The 16892-nt window shown below is 41.9% G+C and overlaps 1 protein-coding gene across 1 annotated transcript in view; it reads right to left on the bottom strand.

The window, feature by feature from the left end:
* Positions 1–2101: 2101 nt before the first annotated feature.
* The window catches only part of anapc4 (anaphase promoting complex subunit 4), a 136939-nt gene continuing 122148 nt past the window's right edge, over positions 2102–16892 (bottom strand). The window contains exons 26-29 of the mRNA XM_085968048.1: positions 14588–14665; positions 10193–10363; positions 6262–6385; positions 2102–3500 (exon numbers count right to left, since the gene is read on the bottom strand). Of these exons, the coding sequence (XP_085824174.1) occupies positions 3264–3500; positions 6262–6385; positions 10193–10363; positions 14588–14665 (610 nt within the window). The 3' untranslated portion in view covers positions 2102–3263. The remainder of the gene's footprint in view (positions 3501–6261; positions 6386–10192; positions 10364–14587; positions 14666–16892) is intronic.

Raw genomic sequence — 16892 nt, forward strand, 5'->3', positions numbered from 1 at the left:
TTCCCCAAGAATGCATCCCTGAACCCATTCCAAATCCCAGTTAGGAGTATTTATATAATGGGGGGGGTTAAGAATTTCACTGTGGTACCTTGCTACAGTATAAATGTTGAAGTTCCATAAAGAAAATTTAAAGGTGCAATTTTAAATTTGCGGCTTTCCCAACAACAATCAGAGACATAGGGAAAGTAGCCTATTAAATAATGCTGAGCCCCAGTTCCTCCAGGATCAAGTCCTGGCACATTAGTATGACAGATACATGCTAAGTATGCAATATGTTGGGGGCCAACTGAGGCAGGACCAGTAGCATTTTAGACAGATGCCGGTCCCACTTTTTTTTTTAACTTAAATTTGCTCAGAGTACATTGGATACAAGAACTGCCTGCCTGAACTTCCGTCAAAATTTAGTAAAGAAAAAGGGGCGTAACCCACTTGATTGGCACCCCATCCACCACCTTAAACATTCACTCCCTCCACCACCGGTGTACCGTGGCTGCAGTGTGTACCATCTACAAGATGCACTGCAGCAACTCACCAAGGCTTCTTCAGCAGCACCTCCCAAACCCGCGACCTCTTCCACCTAGAAGGACAAGGGCAGCAGACGCATGGGAACACCACCACCTCCAAGTCACACATCATCCTGACTTAGTATATCGCCGATCCTTCATTGTCGCTGGGTCAAAATCCTGGCACTCCCTACCTAACAGCACTGTGGGAGCACCTTCACCACACAGACTGCAGCAGTTCAAGGCGGTGGCTCACCACCACCTTCTCAAGGGCAATTAGGGATGGGCAATAAATGCTGGCCTTGCTAGCAACGCCCACATCCCATAAAAACGAGTAAAAAAAAATGTAACCAGTTGCCATGCAACTTCCAATCTGAGCGGTGTCCAGGCTGAATTTTGAATGACAACTTCAAAATGCAAGTGTCTGGGCACCCACCCAGTGAAACTACAGGAAAATCAGGAGGGCAGCGAATAGCTCTACCCACCTCATTTAATGGCCACACTTTTCTTATACCTGCTTTAAGTGCAGGTCTTACTCTGCCCCTTGGGAGAAACCACAGAATTCTTAGGCAAGGTAAATAGGTCACGGCGAGCCAAAGGCAAATGAGGGCGTTGCACGGCCACTTCTTTTACACCAGCGTGACTGCATTTGTTGCAGCGCCATCAATATGTGAAGGGTGTAATTACGTGTATCTGTGGGCTTTTTGGGGACCATAGATGTGCTTTCAGCCAGCTGGAATATCGTAATTTTGGCAGGCATGAAAGTAGTAGAGATTTCAGCAATGAGGTCATTTGAAATGAATTAGATACTGAAAGGATTACGGCTAAACTACTTGGAGAAAAGGAGGCCACCTTCTACCAGTTCTATACAGTCAGGTGCTACGGGGCTGTGCAGGGTCAGGGGCTCCATCCACCTGGACAGAATCAGAGCACTTGCTCTTTTGGCTCCAAGCAGCAGAGGTGTGCAGAGCAATGCAAGTCACAAATCACTCAGCATCCAGATGCCGATGGAGCTTAGGGAAGGTTCAGCTACCTGACCCACACAAAAGGACAGAGAGGCACAGAAAGCTCAGACTTTACAGTATCATCTTTTTCTCAGCAAACATTCCATATTCTAGTAATTTATGAAAACATTTCCTTCCAACTTCCCCCTTTGTTCATCTAATGATGGTTTTTAGTATATGCCCCCTTGTTACCATTCTGCTAATCAGTGTGAAAAATATTTTACTACTTACCCTATTAAAACCTTTTAGAATTTTTGAAATATCCAACACATACTCCCTTAACCTTTTTAGTTGTGTGAAAAACACCTCTTTTTAAAAATCTATACCCATCATGTCTGGCATAATTCTCGTGACTCGGTGCTGTACTTTCCAAATCTCCAATATCCTTCCTATAATGGGATGCCCAGAACTGCACACACGGCTCCAGTTGTAGCCCAGTCTTGTACAAGTTGCTCTTATATTCAATGCCCTTAGGTATAAAACCCAGAATTCCATGAGCCTTTTTACCCCCACCCCACATTTAAGGATATGTGAAACCTACGTATGTTACATCAGTTCTGGATTTTAGCAACAAAACACAGTCAAAATCCAAGATGAACTCATTTGATGTAATAAGGAAATAAAATAAAATCATACACAGGATCTTCCAAGTTTCCACTCAGATGCATTTGCAATTACATAAAAGTGAACAAAAGTAAATGGGGTAAAATCGAGAACATTCATATTGCACAGAATAAACTGCATCACTTAAAAAAAAAATGCGTCCTAACATTTATTACAAAATATTTCCTGTACTGTACAGTTATATTTAATGACAGTGCACAAGGCAACAATTCAGATGGCAGAGAAGACTGATTCTACACTCCATTTTAATTAAGTCTTTACATTATCGTATTGAAAATGCTGCAGCAAAACATTAGATTCATTCATATGGTAATGTCAAAATTTCAGCAACACATAAAAGGGTTATTTTGTGTGCTTGTTTTTTTCTGTACAACAGAAGAATTAGTCAGAACTCCCTCCTTAAATTTTTTGTGCTCTTTAAGGTGAAGGATATTAGTGGAGCACTTTCCCTTTTCAAATACCTCGTGTCAGCATCATACACTCTCAAGTCAGGTACTGCACAGGTAGCTGCAGAGTAAATCTCCCTCTATTCTCTGTAACAATGGGGGGGGGGGGGGGGAGATTTCCTCTACGTGCTAATTTTAGTGAAATTGTAAATAAATTTACAAAGAACTGGCTTACAATCTCACTACACCTAGCACACTCAAACATTTCCCTGGCGTTGTTTTGCCCCAAACCTGAACAGCGCCCTCTACTGTACCAGGGCAACATTTCAATTTCTCATACTCATCATTTTGGTCCCTCAAAGACTGATCAAATCAATAACAGTTGCAAATTTGGGGTAGCTGTGTGTTGTGGGGTCACACTCAGTAGGAACTAGGCTCAATCAGTGCAAACTGATTTAGCATAGCACCTTCACTTTCATCGTATAAGTTGGAGTAGATCCAACTAAGTCCCAGAGGTGAAGAACAGTGTCAATTCCACTGTTGCACCGGAGTTTTATTTTTTTTAAGGTATTGAATTTCACGGTACATGCACTGTGCAAAGAGCGTTCACAGCAAATTGCACCAGCCAGTACTGACAGAGTATGTATTCCAACATGTAAAAAGAATAAACTGGATCAGTACTGGGCAGGCTCGGGCAGTCTTTTTCACTGCTGATTGAATAGTGACACAAGTTTACATTTAACAAACTAACTCCAGGTTCCAGGTACAGACTCCAAACTGGAAGCATCATCCTCAGGCAACACAGGGTTCTCGACACCAGCAGCTTCATTGACAGAATCATCTTGAGCATTCACCGTCTCTTCCATCTCTTCTTTTGTCCCACTGACATCTTGAGACTCTGGTTCTTCCTCCTCTTCATCCACCTCTCCATCATCTTCTACATCCATTTCAAAAACGCGCACATGTCGCAAGTTTGAACTGAGCTGTGGAATTATGTTAAATACAAGTTCAGAAAATCAGAAATTTGATGAGGTTTTATGTATATACACACATACTTAGGTACACAATCGTAAATACAGAATGGGTATAACGTGAGATCATAAATGTGAAAAAAAAACCTTGTTAGTTGAGGATCATATTGGGACAGAATTATATGCTGAGGCTAATGGTGCTTGCCATTATTTATACGTAAACGGTACAGCAACTTCAGGTGAGGAGCAGATATCCAAAAGTTGCTGGCTGAGCTTTGGGAAAACAGCATCGCGCTGTCTACCTCACCATTGAAATGCACCGAATGTCATGAAGTTGCTGTATTTGTGCAGTCGATATGACCTAAACCAACCGCAGATATTTAGGGCTAGTAATTAGTAGTGCAAATACCCTTTTAATAACATGATAATTGGTAATTACTGCCAATCAACCTCTCTGGCACTGAAAATTAACTACAGTATTACCTAATGCGGAGTCTCATCCCTTCAAATTTTGAATTTTTGGGGGAGATTTTATAAATGCTAAATTTTAATTTTTTTCTTCATACTTTTGCTTTCTGTCTCTTTTTCTCTCTTAATCCAATCTTTATTTCCCTTTATTTCTCTTTCTGTACCTGATTTGACAGTGAATTCACACACTTTAATTTACCCTCCTTCTCAGTCCTTCCTGTTTATTTCCCAATCCATAAATCTCATTGGTTAAGGAGATACCCTGCTGGTTTCCCTGTTCACTCAGGTCCCAGGTGCCCCGTTTCCCTCGATGTGCCGTTATTAGCTCGCAGTTTCAGCAACTTTGCGGCCAAAAATAGTGAGCTGAAGCGGGCAAGTCTAACTAACGGCAAATGCCGTTAGATGCCCTGCTACAGCAAAATCTGGCCCATCAAATTTTTGAAATTCAGGTTTATACTGATACAATAAGTTTAGAAACATGCATATAGATACATTAAGAAAAGCAAGACGGGAACAAAATTTTAAAATGTAGAATTTTTGGGATTACAGTATTTTTAAATTATGCAGATTCTCTGTTTCCGGTCTTACTTAAATAAGACGACCAAAATCGAAAGGTTATTTAAAAAAAAAATATTTGTTTACCTGAGGCTTAGCAAATTGTTGGCCCCATTTACAGTGGACTGGCACAAACCTTACACATTTAAAACTTCTGTGAAAACCCTCAGGATTAAACCCTACTGCAAACGTGGTATAAATACTCCTTGTCCTGGGATCTGTGCTGGTTTTATACAAGCACACCTCTGGCAGCAATTGGATCAGCACAAGTATAGAGATCTCAATGTACCTTAAAATCCCCTAAAAAGATCTCAATGTACCCTAAAATACAATAGATAAAAGTGTCCATATAATGAATCCCCTGAGGCTTTCGAATAATGTAACAAATAAAAACTTTAGGCACATTTGTAGACGACTGCTATCTCAGAGACTGGAAAAGTTCAATAGGGCGTCATTCATAACCACTCCCTGCCAATCAACAACAACAACTTGTATTTATATAGCGCCTTTAACATAGTAAAACATCCCAAGGTGCTTCACATGAGCGTTAGCAAACAAAATTTGACACCAAACCACATAAGGAGATATTAGGACAGACGACTAAAAGCTTGGTCAAAGAGGTAGGTTTTAAGGAGTGTCTTAAAGGAGAGAGGTACATAAGAACATAAGAAATAGGAATAGGATTAGGCCATTCGGTCCTTCAAACCTTCAATAAGATCATGGCTGATCTTCTACCTGAACTCCACCTTCCCGCCCTATCCCCACATTCCACGATTCCCTTAGTGTCCAAAAATCTATCGCTCTCTGTCTTGAATATACTCAATGACTGAGCATCCACAGCCCTCTCAGGTAGAGAATTCCAAAGATTCACCACCCTCTGAGTGAAGAAATTTCTCCTCATCTCAGTCCTAAATGGCCGACCCCTTATCCTGAGACCGTGAATCCTAGTTCTAAACTTCCCAGCCAGGGGAAACATCCTCCCAGCATCTACCCTCTATGAATTTTATATATTTCAATGAGATCACCTCTCATTCTTCTAAACTCTAGTAGTAGTGTAGTAGTAGTAACTGAGTAGGCCTAGTCTACTCAATCTCTCCTCATAGGACAACTCTCTCATCCCAGGAAGCAGTCTAGAGAACCTTTGTTGCACTCCCTCTAAGGCAACTAGGGCGGGGGGAGATAAATGCTGGCCTTGCCAGCGACTCTCTCATCCCCAGAATGAATAATAAGACAAAGATCGGGCACTCACTGCTGGATTCAGACCAAATCGGAGCTCAACATCAGGAGGATGGAGGTCAGTGCAAGACAATGGAAACTGCAATCACCCATGAAAGACTTGCCAAATAAAGCCCCTCCCATGGCTGCTGAACCCAGTCGGTGACATTCGGTAAGAGCAGTGAGAGTCGATACGGTGAAAATCTTTCTCCAAGGCTGATTCAGGAGGAGGCAGGTCATGCTTCCTTGACCTTCGGCCCAAACTTTGGCCGGAAGCCCAGGCTTAGTGTCCTCATGATCATGCGGAGAGGTTTAGGCCTAGGCTACTGAAGATACGACCGCTAATGGTGGAGCGATTAAAATCGGGGATGCACAAGAGGCCAGAATTGGAGGAGCACAGTGATCTCGGAGAGTTGTAGGGCTGGAGAAGGTTACAGAGATAGGGAGCAATCAGCCTCCACATACCAAGCCTTTAAGGCTAGTGAACAAAGTTATAGTTGAAATATATGTACTGGTTTATTGAAGAGCTACTTACCACACAGGACACCTTACGAATACCATTTACAGCAACATACTGTGCTTTCATATTCTCTAAAGTCCGGGATTGATTTTCAACAGTTACTGTCTGAACAGGAATTTGATTGGTCTGCTCATCTAGCCTGTAAATAAAACCAAAACTCAATTGGAAATACTGAATTGAAACTGGACATAGCATCACAAACAATAACATTTAGGACTGAAGATTTTGTTTAGTAGGATTATGATTTGTTGTAGTTTAGATAGATTGGAATTGAAAACATGGTTTATCATTTTCACATTACTGACGTGTAAAAAGGATGAACAGAGTATCCATTTATTCATTTTCAAACTTTTGGTTTATCCAGTAGATTGTACTGCAAACTGCTGTCTGAGACCCATACAAAAATTATTTTGTGGGGGGTTGGAGCGGGAATTATATACGATCAAACCATGACTGAAGTTACAGTCCTTTTCTTCAGTATGGCCTTCCTCATTCTTTAATGGTAGTTTACATATATCATATTTATGAAAATTTTCAACACATTGTTATAGCTACCACTTGAGACTAGTGAAATACATTAAGATATTCCACGTTAATCCACTTATAAAATGTGATTCATGGGAAATGTTATAGTATCATTACTCCCCAGTTATTCTGTTGTAATTCAACAACAAGGTTAAGAATAAAAATTAATCCTTTAAAAACAGGTATGAAAAATATCAGCATACTGTTCATAATCAATATTTTTGGACTCCACAGCATAATTTTATATATATATGAAAAAAGCACAACAGTGCTGACAGAAAATTCACTTGACAGAAATTCACCTCCTTTTTCTAAATTAAAAGGCAACATGCCCTTTCAATAGGAAAAAATATTCAGGATTTTTGTTCATGCATAATATGTAAATGATTTAAAGGGTATATATTTTGCAGATTTTGTTGGGAAAAAACCTTTTAGTTCAGATAATTTCTGTCAGCATTTTGTCTTAAGAACCAAAGGGGAAAAATTCAGTTGGTTTGCGCCTCCCGCTAGCGCCTAAAGAGGGCGCTAATGGGACGCAAAGCAACTAACGCCCGTGCGCGACGATGTTTGCGCTGCTCACGAAATTAACTAGACATTTTGCGGCGGCGCTAAACACTTCCGCCACAATCTCCTGCGCTGGCAGATCGTGACGCTGGCAGTGTGCAACGCCCCGGACCTGATACTGAGTGGCGCCCCCTGCCTTACCACCTGCCACTAGCAACGACAGGTTGAGGGGAGTGTTTTGCAGTCAGGAAGGGACTGGGGGAGCGCTATTTAAAGGCAACCGCTTCCTGCCTTTTTTTGTTGGTGACATTTTTGCACCACACATTCTGAGAGAGAGAGAGAGACTTCTGGAGAGATTCAACGCTGTGTGAAGGAGTTTTGGGTACTGAGCAGCACTTTGCAGGTTCATTTTGATTTGCCCTTCCTTGTATCGATTTAGAAGAGACTGTGGGGGCTGCACTCTCAGCTCTTTCCCATGGCCTCTCTATTGTTCTTTCCAGCAGATTTGATGTACAGGTCTCTCCAGGCCGAGATTCAAGGCTGCAATGAGCAGGATGTGGATGGAGAGCAAGATCAACCCTCCCCTTTAAGAACTGGCCGACGCCATTGTGTCTGTGTTCCATTGCTGACTGACTTCACATGAGCTTCGCCAGCGCTCTGAGGTAGCGCCTCGCTCCTCGGCCTTTGCGCCTTGAGAGGTGTGTAGCGCCTGATTTAGCGCTCCAATCACCTCCAGGGGTGATAAAAGCCAAGTTTGCAGTCGGAGGCAATAATTAGCGCCAGGCGCTAATCTTTGCACCTGGCCGATAATTGCGCCCCAAATGGGGCGATACTGAATTTCTCCCCCCAGAGGTTTTAGGTAGTAATGTCTTGTAATATTCAACCACTGGCCGAATAGTTTGGGTAATAGATATTCTCCCTTTATTCTCTATTCTTATACTATCGCGGCTTGTTTTTCCTGAAAGTACTGCTTTTGAAGTAAAAGTAGGATACAGATATTGGAGGAAGAGGAAGGAGTAGAAAGTGAAACTACTTTGAGGCTGCCAGTTACAAAAGCTTGTGTCTAAAAATGTAAGTGCTACAACTGTAAATCTCCGTTTTCATCTAAATTTTTACAGCAAACATTATTTCAGTGATCAGATCAAATAGCTTAATAGCTTGGTAAGATACACCACGAAGGTAAACCAGTTACTCTTCCCAGGTGTGGCTCATGAATTGATATGAATTGGGTTTTAACTTCTTTCTGCTGTAGCTGGTAAATGTAGCATGTCATGATCAGGTGTTGTTCCTTGCTCTCTCCTAGCTTCTGCTTCCAAACTTTGTCTCTCTAAACGCTCAATCCTTGCCCTCCCTCTGTCTGACATTACTTTAATTCATTATTATTCCTCTCCATTCCACGGCTGTGCTAAGATTTGATTTGCTGCACCTTCACCTACCCTGGTTGCGATCTATTTTCCTCAAAAATAACTGAAGTCAGGAATTCAGTTGCAGCTACAAGCCTCTTCTGACTTTATTTAATTATTGTTCTTCAGCACACTCCCAAATTTACTTAATTTTTTTCAGGGGAATTCCATGCTATGTAATTAAAAAAAAGTGGGTGGCAAACATAAACCTGTTTTCTTGATGATTAACATAGAAACATAGAAGATAGGAGCAGGAGTAGGCCATTCGGCCTTTCGAGCCTGCTCCGCCATTCAATGAGATCATGGCTGATCATCCAAATTCAGTACCCTGTCCCTGCCTTCTCCCCATATCCCTTGATCCCTTTAGCCTTAAGAAATATATCCAACTCTTTCTTGAATATATTTAATGAACTGGCCTCCACCGCCCTCTGTGGCAGAGAATTCCACAGGTTCACCACTCTCTGGGTGAAGAAATTCCTCCTCATTTCAGTCCTAAATGGCTTACCCCTTATCCTTAGACTATGACCCCTGGTTCTGGACTCCCTGGCCATCATAAACATCCTTCCTGCATCTAGTCTGTCCAGGCCTGACAGAATTTTATAAGTTTCGATGAGATCCCCTCTCAATCTTCTAAACTCCAGTGAGTATAAGCCCAATCGACACAATCTCTCCTCATACGTCATTCCTGCCATCCCAGGTATCAGCCTGGTGAATCTTCGCTGCACTCCTTCCATGGCAAGAACGTCCTTCCTCAGGTAAGGCGACCAAAACTGCACACAGTACTCAAGGTGCGGTCTCACCAAGGCCCTGTACAACTGTAGCAAGACATCCTTGTTCCTGTACTCGAACCCTCTTGCTACAAAGGCCAACATACCATTTGTCTTCTTAACCGCCTGCTGCACCTGCATGCTTACCTTCAGCGACTGGTGCACAAGAACACCCAGGTCTCTTTACACTTCCCCTTCTCCCAATCTATTGCCATTCAAATAATAATCTGAATGATCTGGAATGGATCATTAAGTATTAGAAGAGTGTGTACTCAAAGTTGGGGGCATTCATGAGGTGTGGTGGGAAGCTACAGGTCACATGACAAAATTGTAGGACCAATTGAAAGATAGGTTGGGTAGGTTTGTTTTCTTTCCTGAATTGTTGAATTTTGTGCATGTTTATTATGTTACAATTTTTATTTTTGTGGTATATAGGGCATGAGTGAGGAATGGTCGTTGCAGCTGCTCCCCACAGCATTTCTTTTTGCTGCAAAGTGACTGGTCATTTTTGTGACCAAACCAATCAGAAATGATACCAGAACTGGTTCCACAGTTTGATTGGTCGCTAGTTATACAGTTATGGGATCCAAATGATTTATGTTTTGCAGATTTGATTGGTTGAGAAGACTCTGCAACACTACAGCATTACACATGGACACAGAGACAAGACATTTAAATAATTTAGATTAGTACAAAAGATACAGGATTTGAATGCCAAGCCTGGCATTAATATAGTTCAAGTATTACCTTTTACCAGTATCCAAGCTCAATTCTTCCTCAGTTTCCTCATTGATGTAAATTGACGATAGTGGTAGCTGTGCCAAGATTCGACCTTTTTCTTCTTTGTCTATGTGCCCCTTCAATAGCACTGTCAGCATTTCATCATCATAAAAACCAACGTCCAAAAAGCTGAACTGACTAAAAGAAAGCAAATAATCCAACTTTTCCAATCTGAAAAATCCCCCAAAGTAACACCATAAGCCCTAGTCTGTACTGCCTGCATTAGTCTTAGTCTTTCAATTACTACATATTTCAACACAGGTTTCCTTTGGGAAATATGCTTTTTGATCAATTTGTAATGTTCAGTGTTATAAAGTAGAAATGGAAAAGACTGTGAACTCAATTTACAACATACTCCAAGTTCCCCTCCAAGTCACACACCATCCTGACTTGGAAGTATATAGTCGTTCCTTCATAGTCGCTGGGTCAAAATCCTGGAACTCCCTCCCTAACAAGTGTGAGAGTACCTTCACCATACGGACTGCAGCGGTTCAAGAAGGAGGCTCACTACCACTTTCTTGAGGGCAATTAGGGATCAACAATAAATGTTGGCCTTGCCAGCGACGCCCACATCCCATGAACAAATAAATAAAAAAATAAAAAATGTAAACCCCATTAGGTAATATCCTATGCAAGGAAATGATGACAAGTACAAAACAAGCAACAAACTGAATTCAATTTAAAGGCTGTGAGGTTAATTTATGTCTAACAGAAGATTGGTGTAAACATGCTGTGCAATAAGGTGCCATCTCAAGATTTTCGTCATGCAAAAATTCTTGACTTTTTAAAGTGTATGGCTATAGATTGTTTTAAAGTGCATTTTGCATTGGTATTTAATGTAGAAGGTAGATCCATAAAAACATTGGCAGATAATCAAGAAGTCAGATAATGGGTCTGCCACTGTATTAAAAAAAGAACTTGCATTCATATGACACCTTTCACTTCCTCCGAATACCCAAAGTCCCAGAGCCAATTAAGTACTTTAATACAGAAGTGTAGTCACTGCTGAAATGTAGGCAATGTGGCAGCCAATTTTCACACAGCAAAGTTTCTCAAACAGCAATGAGACAGATAATCTGTTTTTTTTGATGATGTTGGTTGAGGGATAAATTTTGGCCAGGACACCGGCAGAACTCCCTTGCTCTTTTTCAAATAGTGCCGTGCGATCTATTATGTTTACTTGAGCAGGTAGGTGGGGCCTTGATTTAACATCTCATCTGAAAGACAGCATCGCCAACAGTGCTGTACTCCCTCAGTACTGTAATGACGTGTCAGACTAGTTTATGTGCTCAAGTCTCTGGAGTGGGGCTTGAACCCAAGCACTTCTGATTCAGAGGCAAGAGTGCTACCGCTGAGTCAAGGCTGACAGTGTTAAAGGAAAAAGAAAAAGACTTGCATTTATATGCGCCTTTCACGACCACCAGACCTCCCAAAGCGCTGTACAGCCAATTAAGTACTTTTTTGAAGTGTAGTCACTGTTGTAATGTAGGAAACGCAGCAGCCAATTTTCACACAGCAAGCACCCACAAACAGCAATGTGACAATGACCAGATAATCTGTTTTTTAGTGATGTTGTTTTTGAGGGATAAATATTGACCTCAGGACACTGAGGATAACTCCGCAGCTGCTCTTCGAAATAGTGCCATGTGATCTTTACGTTCATCTGAAAGAGCAGACGGGGCCTCGGTTTAACGTCTCATCCGCAAGATGGCACCTCCGACAGTGCAGCACTCCCTCAGCACTGCACTGGAGTGTCAGCCTAGATTTTTGGGCTCAAGTCTCTGGAGTGGGACTTGAACCTACAACCTTCTGACTCAGAGGAAGCATCAGCAGCATGTGTTTTTTGACAAACTGATCTAAGCTTTAGATTACTGGGATAAAGCTGGGAAATGCCCAGCATAGTGAAAACCCCAGGTTTTCACATGAAAATTCCAGGAATGAACTGCAGCACAAATGAAACAGTTGCTTTGATAGCTCATTTGGTCAGCATGTGCGTAAACTTATATGGTTTATGCAATGTTCCTTGCCTGCAATCAAGGAGGTTTGAGTGCATTCAGAAGAATGTTTTAGGGGATTTTGGAAATTTTCTAGGACAAGGGCAAGTCACAGTCTAAACCGAGAGAGTTGTCAAATTTTGGATCAACTTCGGTCATCTTGTATACTAAAAGAAAAATAGAGAAAAGCTTAAAGAGAAAGAAACAAAAATAGCAATAATAAACTAAAAAATAATCAGGCAAAAGCATTGAAAACAAAAGGAAAAAAGCAAAGATGAAGAGAGAAATAAAAATAAAGACAAAATGACAATGTATAGGAATAAATAGAAAAATAATCTGAGATGAAATCAGAAGAAGAAAATATTTGAAGACAGATTTAAAATTAATAAAGAGTAAATATGATCTGCACCAACTGGTTTCAGATGAATTATAATTAATTAAGCTTGTTCAAAGCCAACACCAATTAAAAAATGTATGTTGACCATATTTATCTTTGTTAGTTTACCTGTATGACTGCATGTTGTTATGGATATAGCATCAAGCCTATATAGCAACACAAAATGGTCTCAAAACAATCAACAACAATTACACTTGCTAATTCAGTCAGGCAGATTGCATTTATTCAGATTAGACTTCAATTTGAAGGATGTTTATATCTTAAAAAAACCACACCAGACCAAGATTTGAAAATATCTTTAAATGCTAGTTTCCTTTTGTACTGTAAAGGAATTTATAAAAAAATTGTTACTTCTATACATTCTAAAATCACAGATTTAAAAACCATGTACACAGGCACAGTGTAACAGAAAAAGTACTACAGGTAGACTATCCTTTATCCGAAAACCTTGGGACCAGCTGACTTTCGGTTTTCGGAATTTTTCGGATTTCAGAAGGTATTGGGAAATTTGTCGGGGGTGGGGGTTGGCGGGGGGGAGAAAAGAATATCGGACGGGCCTCTGTATTGTCGGGTTCACTCTCCCGGTACCTCCTTCACACTGCCCGGCTCGGCCTGCAATCTCCTACCCAGGAGGGAACTCTGTGACCCTCTGCCCTGCTCAGCGTAAGTCGTGCGCCACTCTGGTCATGTCGTGCGCATGACTTACGCTGAGCGAAAAAACTTTCGGTTTTTAGAGGTTTTCGGAAGTTCGGATAAAGGATAGTCTACCTGTACTTGTACTGGATTAGACCTTTTAAAAATACAGTATTATATTCACTCCACGTTATGACCTGTGGGTGACTGCATATTCTAGTTTAATTTGCAATGCCCATCAATGAAGAGCTCCCAGCATTTATTTTGTCTTAATGCTCACAGTTCAAAATGACAATGGCCTGTGGAATTCAATTCCATCAAATTCCCATAAATCTAACTGATTTGCCAAAAAGTGTTATACTTATCCAGGATCTCTAAAGTTGAAATGAATAGGTTAAAATCCTATGTTTATATTGGTCCATTTGACAGAGACATTAAAAATCTGTATCGTCAGATTTGATTTATATGCACAACAAAACTATATGAAAAAAACAAAGATTCCATTTTTTTGAGGGAAAGTAGTCAAACTCCCTTTTAGCTACAATTACATTACAGCAACCTTGTATGAGTATACAAATTGACTTGCATTAGCATTTATACCCATGTGCCCACAGTTCACATATGGACAAACACTGATTTTTTCCTCACCTCAGTAAACTAAATAAAGTTCCATATTCAGTATTTGCCATGAACCTCCCAACAAATTCAGGTCAAGCATGGGCAAGGAAACCTCCTGCTGATTACCACCTACAGCCCTCCCTCAGTTGATGAATCAGTACTCCTCCATGTTGAACACCACTTGGAAGAAGCACTGAGAGTAGCAAGGGCACAGAATATACTCTGGGTGGGGGACTTCAATGTCCATCACCAAGAGTGGCTCGGTAGCACCACTGCTGACCGAGCCCTGAAGGACATAACTGCCAGTCTGGGCCTGCGACAGGTGGTGAGTGAACCAACCAACTTCGATTCAACATCAGAGTAAATAAAACTGCACCATTTCTTTTTAATTGGAGAGGGGACTAGGCCCAAGCTTGTGTGTGTGTGTGTGTGTGTGTGGGGGGGTACTATGGGGAAAGAGCAGAGGGGAGTGGGACTCATTGGATAGCCTTTTCAAAGAGCCAGCAGAGGCACGATGGGCCGAATGGCATCCCTTCTGTGCCGTTCAAAGTGTGTGGTATAGCTGTCGACACAAATACCTTATTTACTAAATCATCTCAGTACATTATATCTTAGAATAATTCAAAATGGTTTTACAAGACTAAATATAGCCAAGTTTCTCTAGGGCTCATGTTAGAAAATATGAACAAGCTGAACATACTAAAACAATCGGAATCTCACCTTTCCTTGTAACTCTCATTTCTGCTGCTACACAAAAAATCTCCAAACTCTACAGCAAGCAGCCAGTTAGAAATAGACCTGTAAAAAACCACCACAAATAGGAAAATTTAAATTTAAGCTAGAGTCCTTAAGATTTCACCTGGGTGAACATTAAAACATTGCATTAAAAATCCAAATATTTCTTTATTTAGATCAGTATTCAATACAATCTTCACATTTCTGAAATTAAAAATCTCTCTCTTACTATGAAATTTTCAAGTTGAACTGTGGCTGAAATTCAATCTAGTCAGATCATTTCATTAAAGCACTGCATTATTGTAATTGTTAAGAGAGACATAAAGGCCTAGAAATTGAGTTGACGCCGCGCCAGGGCTTTAGCGCCGGAAATTTAGCGCCGGCGCTAATTCCCTTGCGCGCGCCAAAAATTCAGTAGCGCCGCGCCCAGACGGCTGCCGGCGCTACTGGCGGGCGTGAGTGCCTCCCAATGGGCGCTGAGTGCCGCATTGCGGCGCTAATCCGGCGCTGCGGCACCCGATGCGGTGCGGCAGGCTGGGGAAGTGCAGGCCTCCTCCTCCCGTTAAGGAGGCGCTGCCTTCACCCGATCGCTGGCCGTTTGATTTTTTCAAAAATGAGCCTGGCACCTCGGACAAGTGCCGGGCTTGCAGGCCAGACGCATCTGTTCCGCGGGGGGGGGGGGGGGGGGGGGGGTGCGGGCAGGCGGCCGGCGGGAAGGCGGCCGGCTGCCGCGCGACCTTAATGCGCCGGCGCTAACTTGTGTAAGACTCGGTTGCCAGAGTCTTAGTTGCGGCTGCCACGGGCGAGGCGGCCGCAACTGAATTTCGGCGTTCGGGCGTGTTGCCACGGCAACCGGGACGCTGCGCACACCGATGACGTCATCGGTGCCGGCGCAGCGCAACCGGCTAACGCCAATGGCAGCGCCGAAGTGAATTTCAGAAACGGCTATCATTGCAGCGCTAGGCCCTCTAGCGCCGCAAAATGGGCGCTAACCCTACTGAATTTTCAGCCCAAAATGTTTAGATCTTCAAAAGATATTTTCTAATGAAGCTAAATTTATGCTCACTAAAGTGAGGGATGTCCATGGTAATACTTTCCTACTTCTGGAACTTAGTGCTAGCATTAAGTACTCCCAGGCCGGGTATACCACAGATAATAAGTACATCCCTTTCTAATATGGGAAAACACATGCCTTAAACTCAACTTCAGAAGAACATCTTACACTGCATCCGTAAAAAGTTTTCTAATTCTAGAATAGCCATCTTTGGGCTTTTTTAGGGTGACAAATTTAGTGCATTTTGCCAGTTTATGCGCAGTTTTGTGCCATGGTTGTATGCACACCAGTTACCGGTTTCAGATTATCCAAGCACATTTCATTTAGGAGCATTGTAGCCAAAAGGGAGAGGTCCATTTCATCTCACTGAGTCCTGCCGAGGGGCAACCCATTGCATCACCAAGTACCCTGCTTAGCTTTCTTTTTCATCGTTCAAGATTTTAGCACCTGAATTTATATTTTTAAAAGTAAGCATATGGCTCCCCCAATAGCTCACTGTGTTTATCCGGTCAGTAGCTGAACATTTAGAGCAGGAAGGCCCAAGATTTGTTCGCTAGTCTATGATGATTTAACTGATCACAGCTGGCTGCCATTCAGGGCAAGATAACTGGCCCCACAGCACATCTGGATTGGGGAAGGGAAAAACAGCCAGATCTCCTGATCACTACTCAGCAAGCTCTGTTGAAACTATGTATGTGTGGATAGGATTGGGCTCAACAATGATGTTCCTGCAGTTGAATAATTTGTCTACACTCACCAAAGCTCACACATGAACAACAGTCACATGGGCAAGGTACTGAGAGTGCTTGGCGCGAATCAAACCATATGCAATGGCCTCAGCAGGGTTTCAAGAATTGGCAGAAAAAATAAAATAGGAGTGGGCTTGGTGGACTGAACAGCTTTTAAAAACAGTATTTCCTGGCAGTGGACATTTAGTAAACTAGATGGCGGTCTGATGGGTAAGCAGCTGTTACCTTGAATAAATGATGGTGCAAAGTTGCTACAGAATGAGTGGCACAGTGATTAATTATGTTTAGAGTTATTTTCGATCACCACACAGCATGACGAGACAATCTTGGGGACTGTTTTGGCAACTAAAGCTAGGCATTTTCTAATTTTTTTTTTTACACGTATATTACAGAGATCAACTGAATCTCTCTACTGATTCTCGGCAGTTGAGCGCATGCATTATGTTATAGGATGCGTAGAATGTGAATTCTACAAGTGGACACTTCT

Source organism: Somniosus microcephalus, chromosome 2 (assembly GCF_052327205.1).
Source record: "Somniosus microcephalus isolate GS21.2 chromosome 2, FLI_Smic_1.0, whole genome shotgun sequence".
Taxonomy (NCBI): Eukaryota; Metazoa; Chordata; class Chondrichthyes; order Squaliformes; family Somniosidae; genus Somniosus; species Somniosus microcephalus.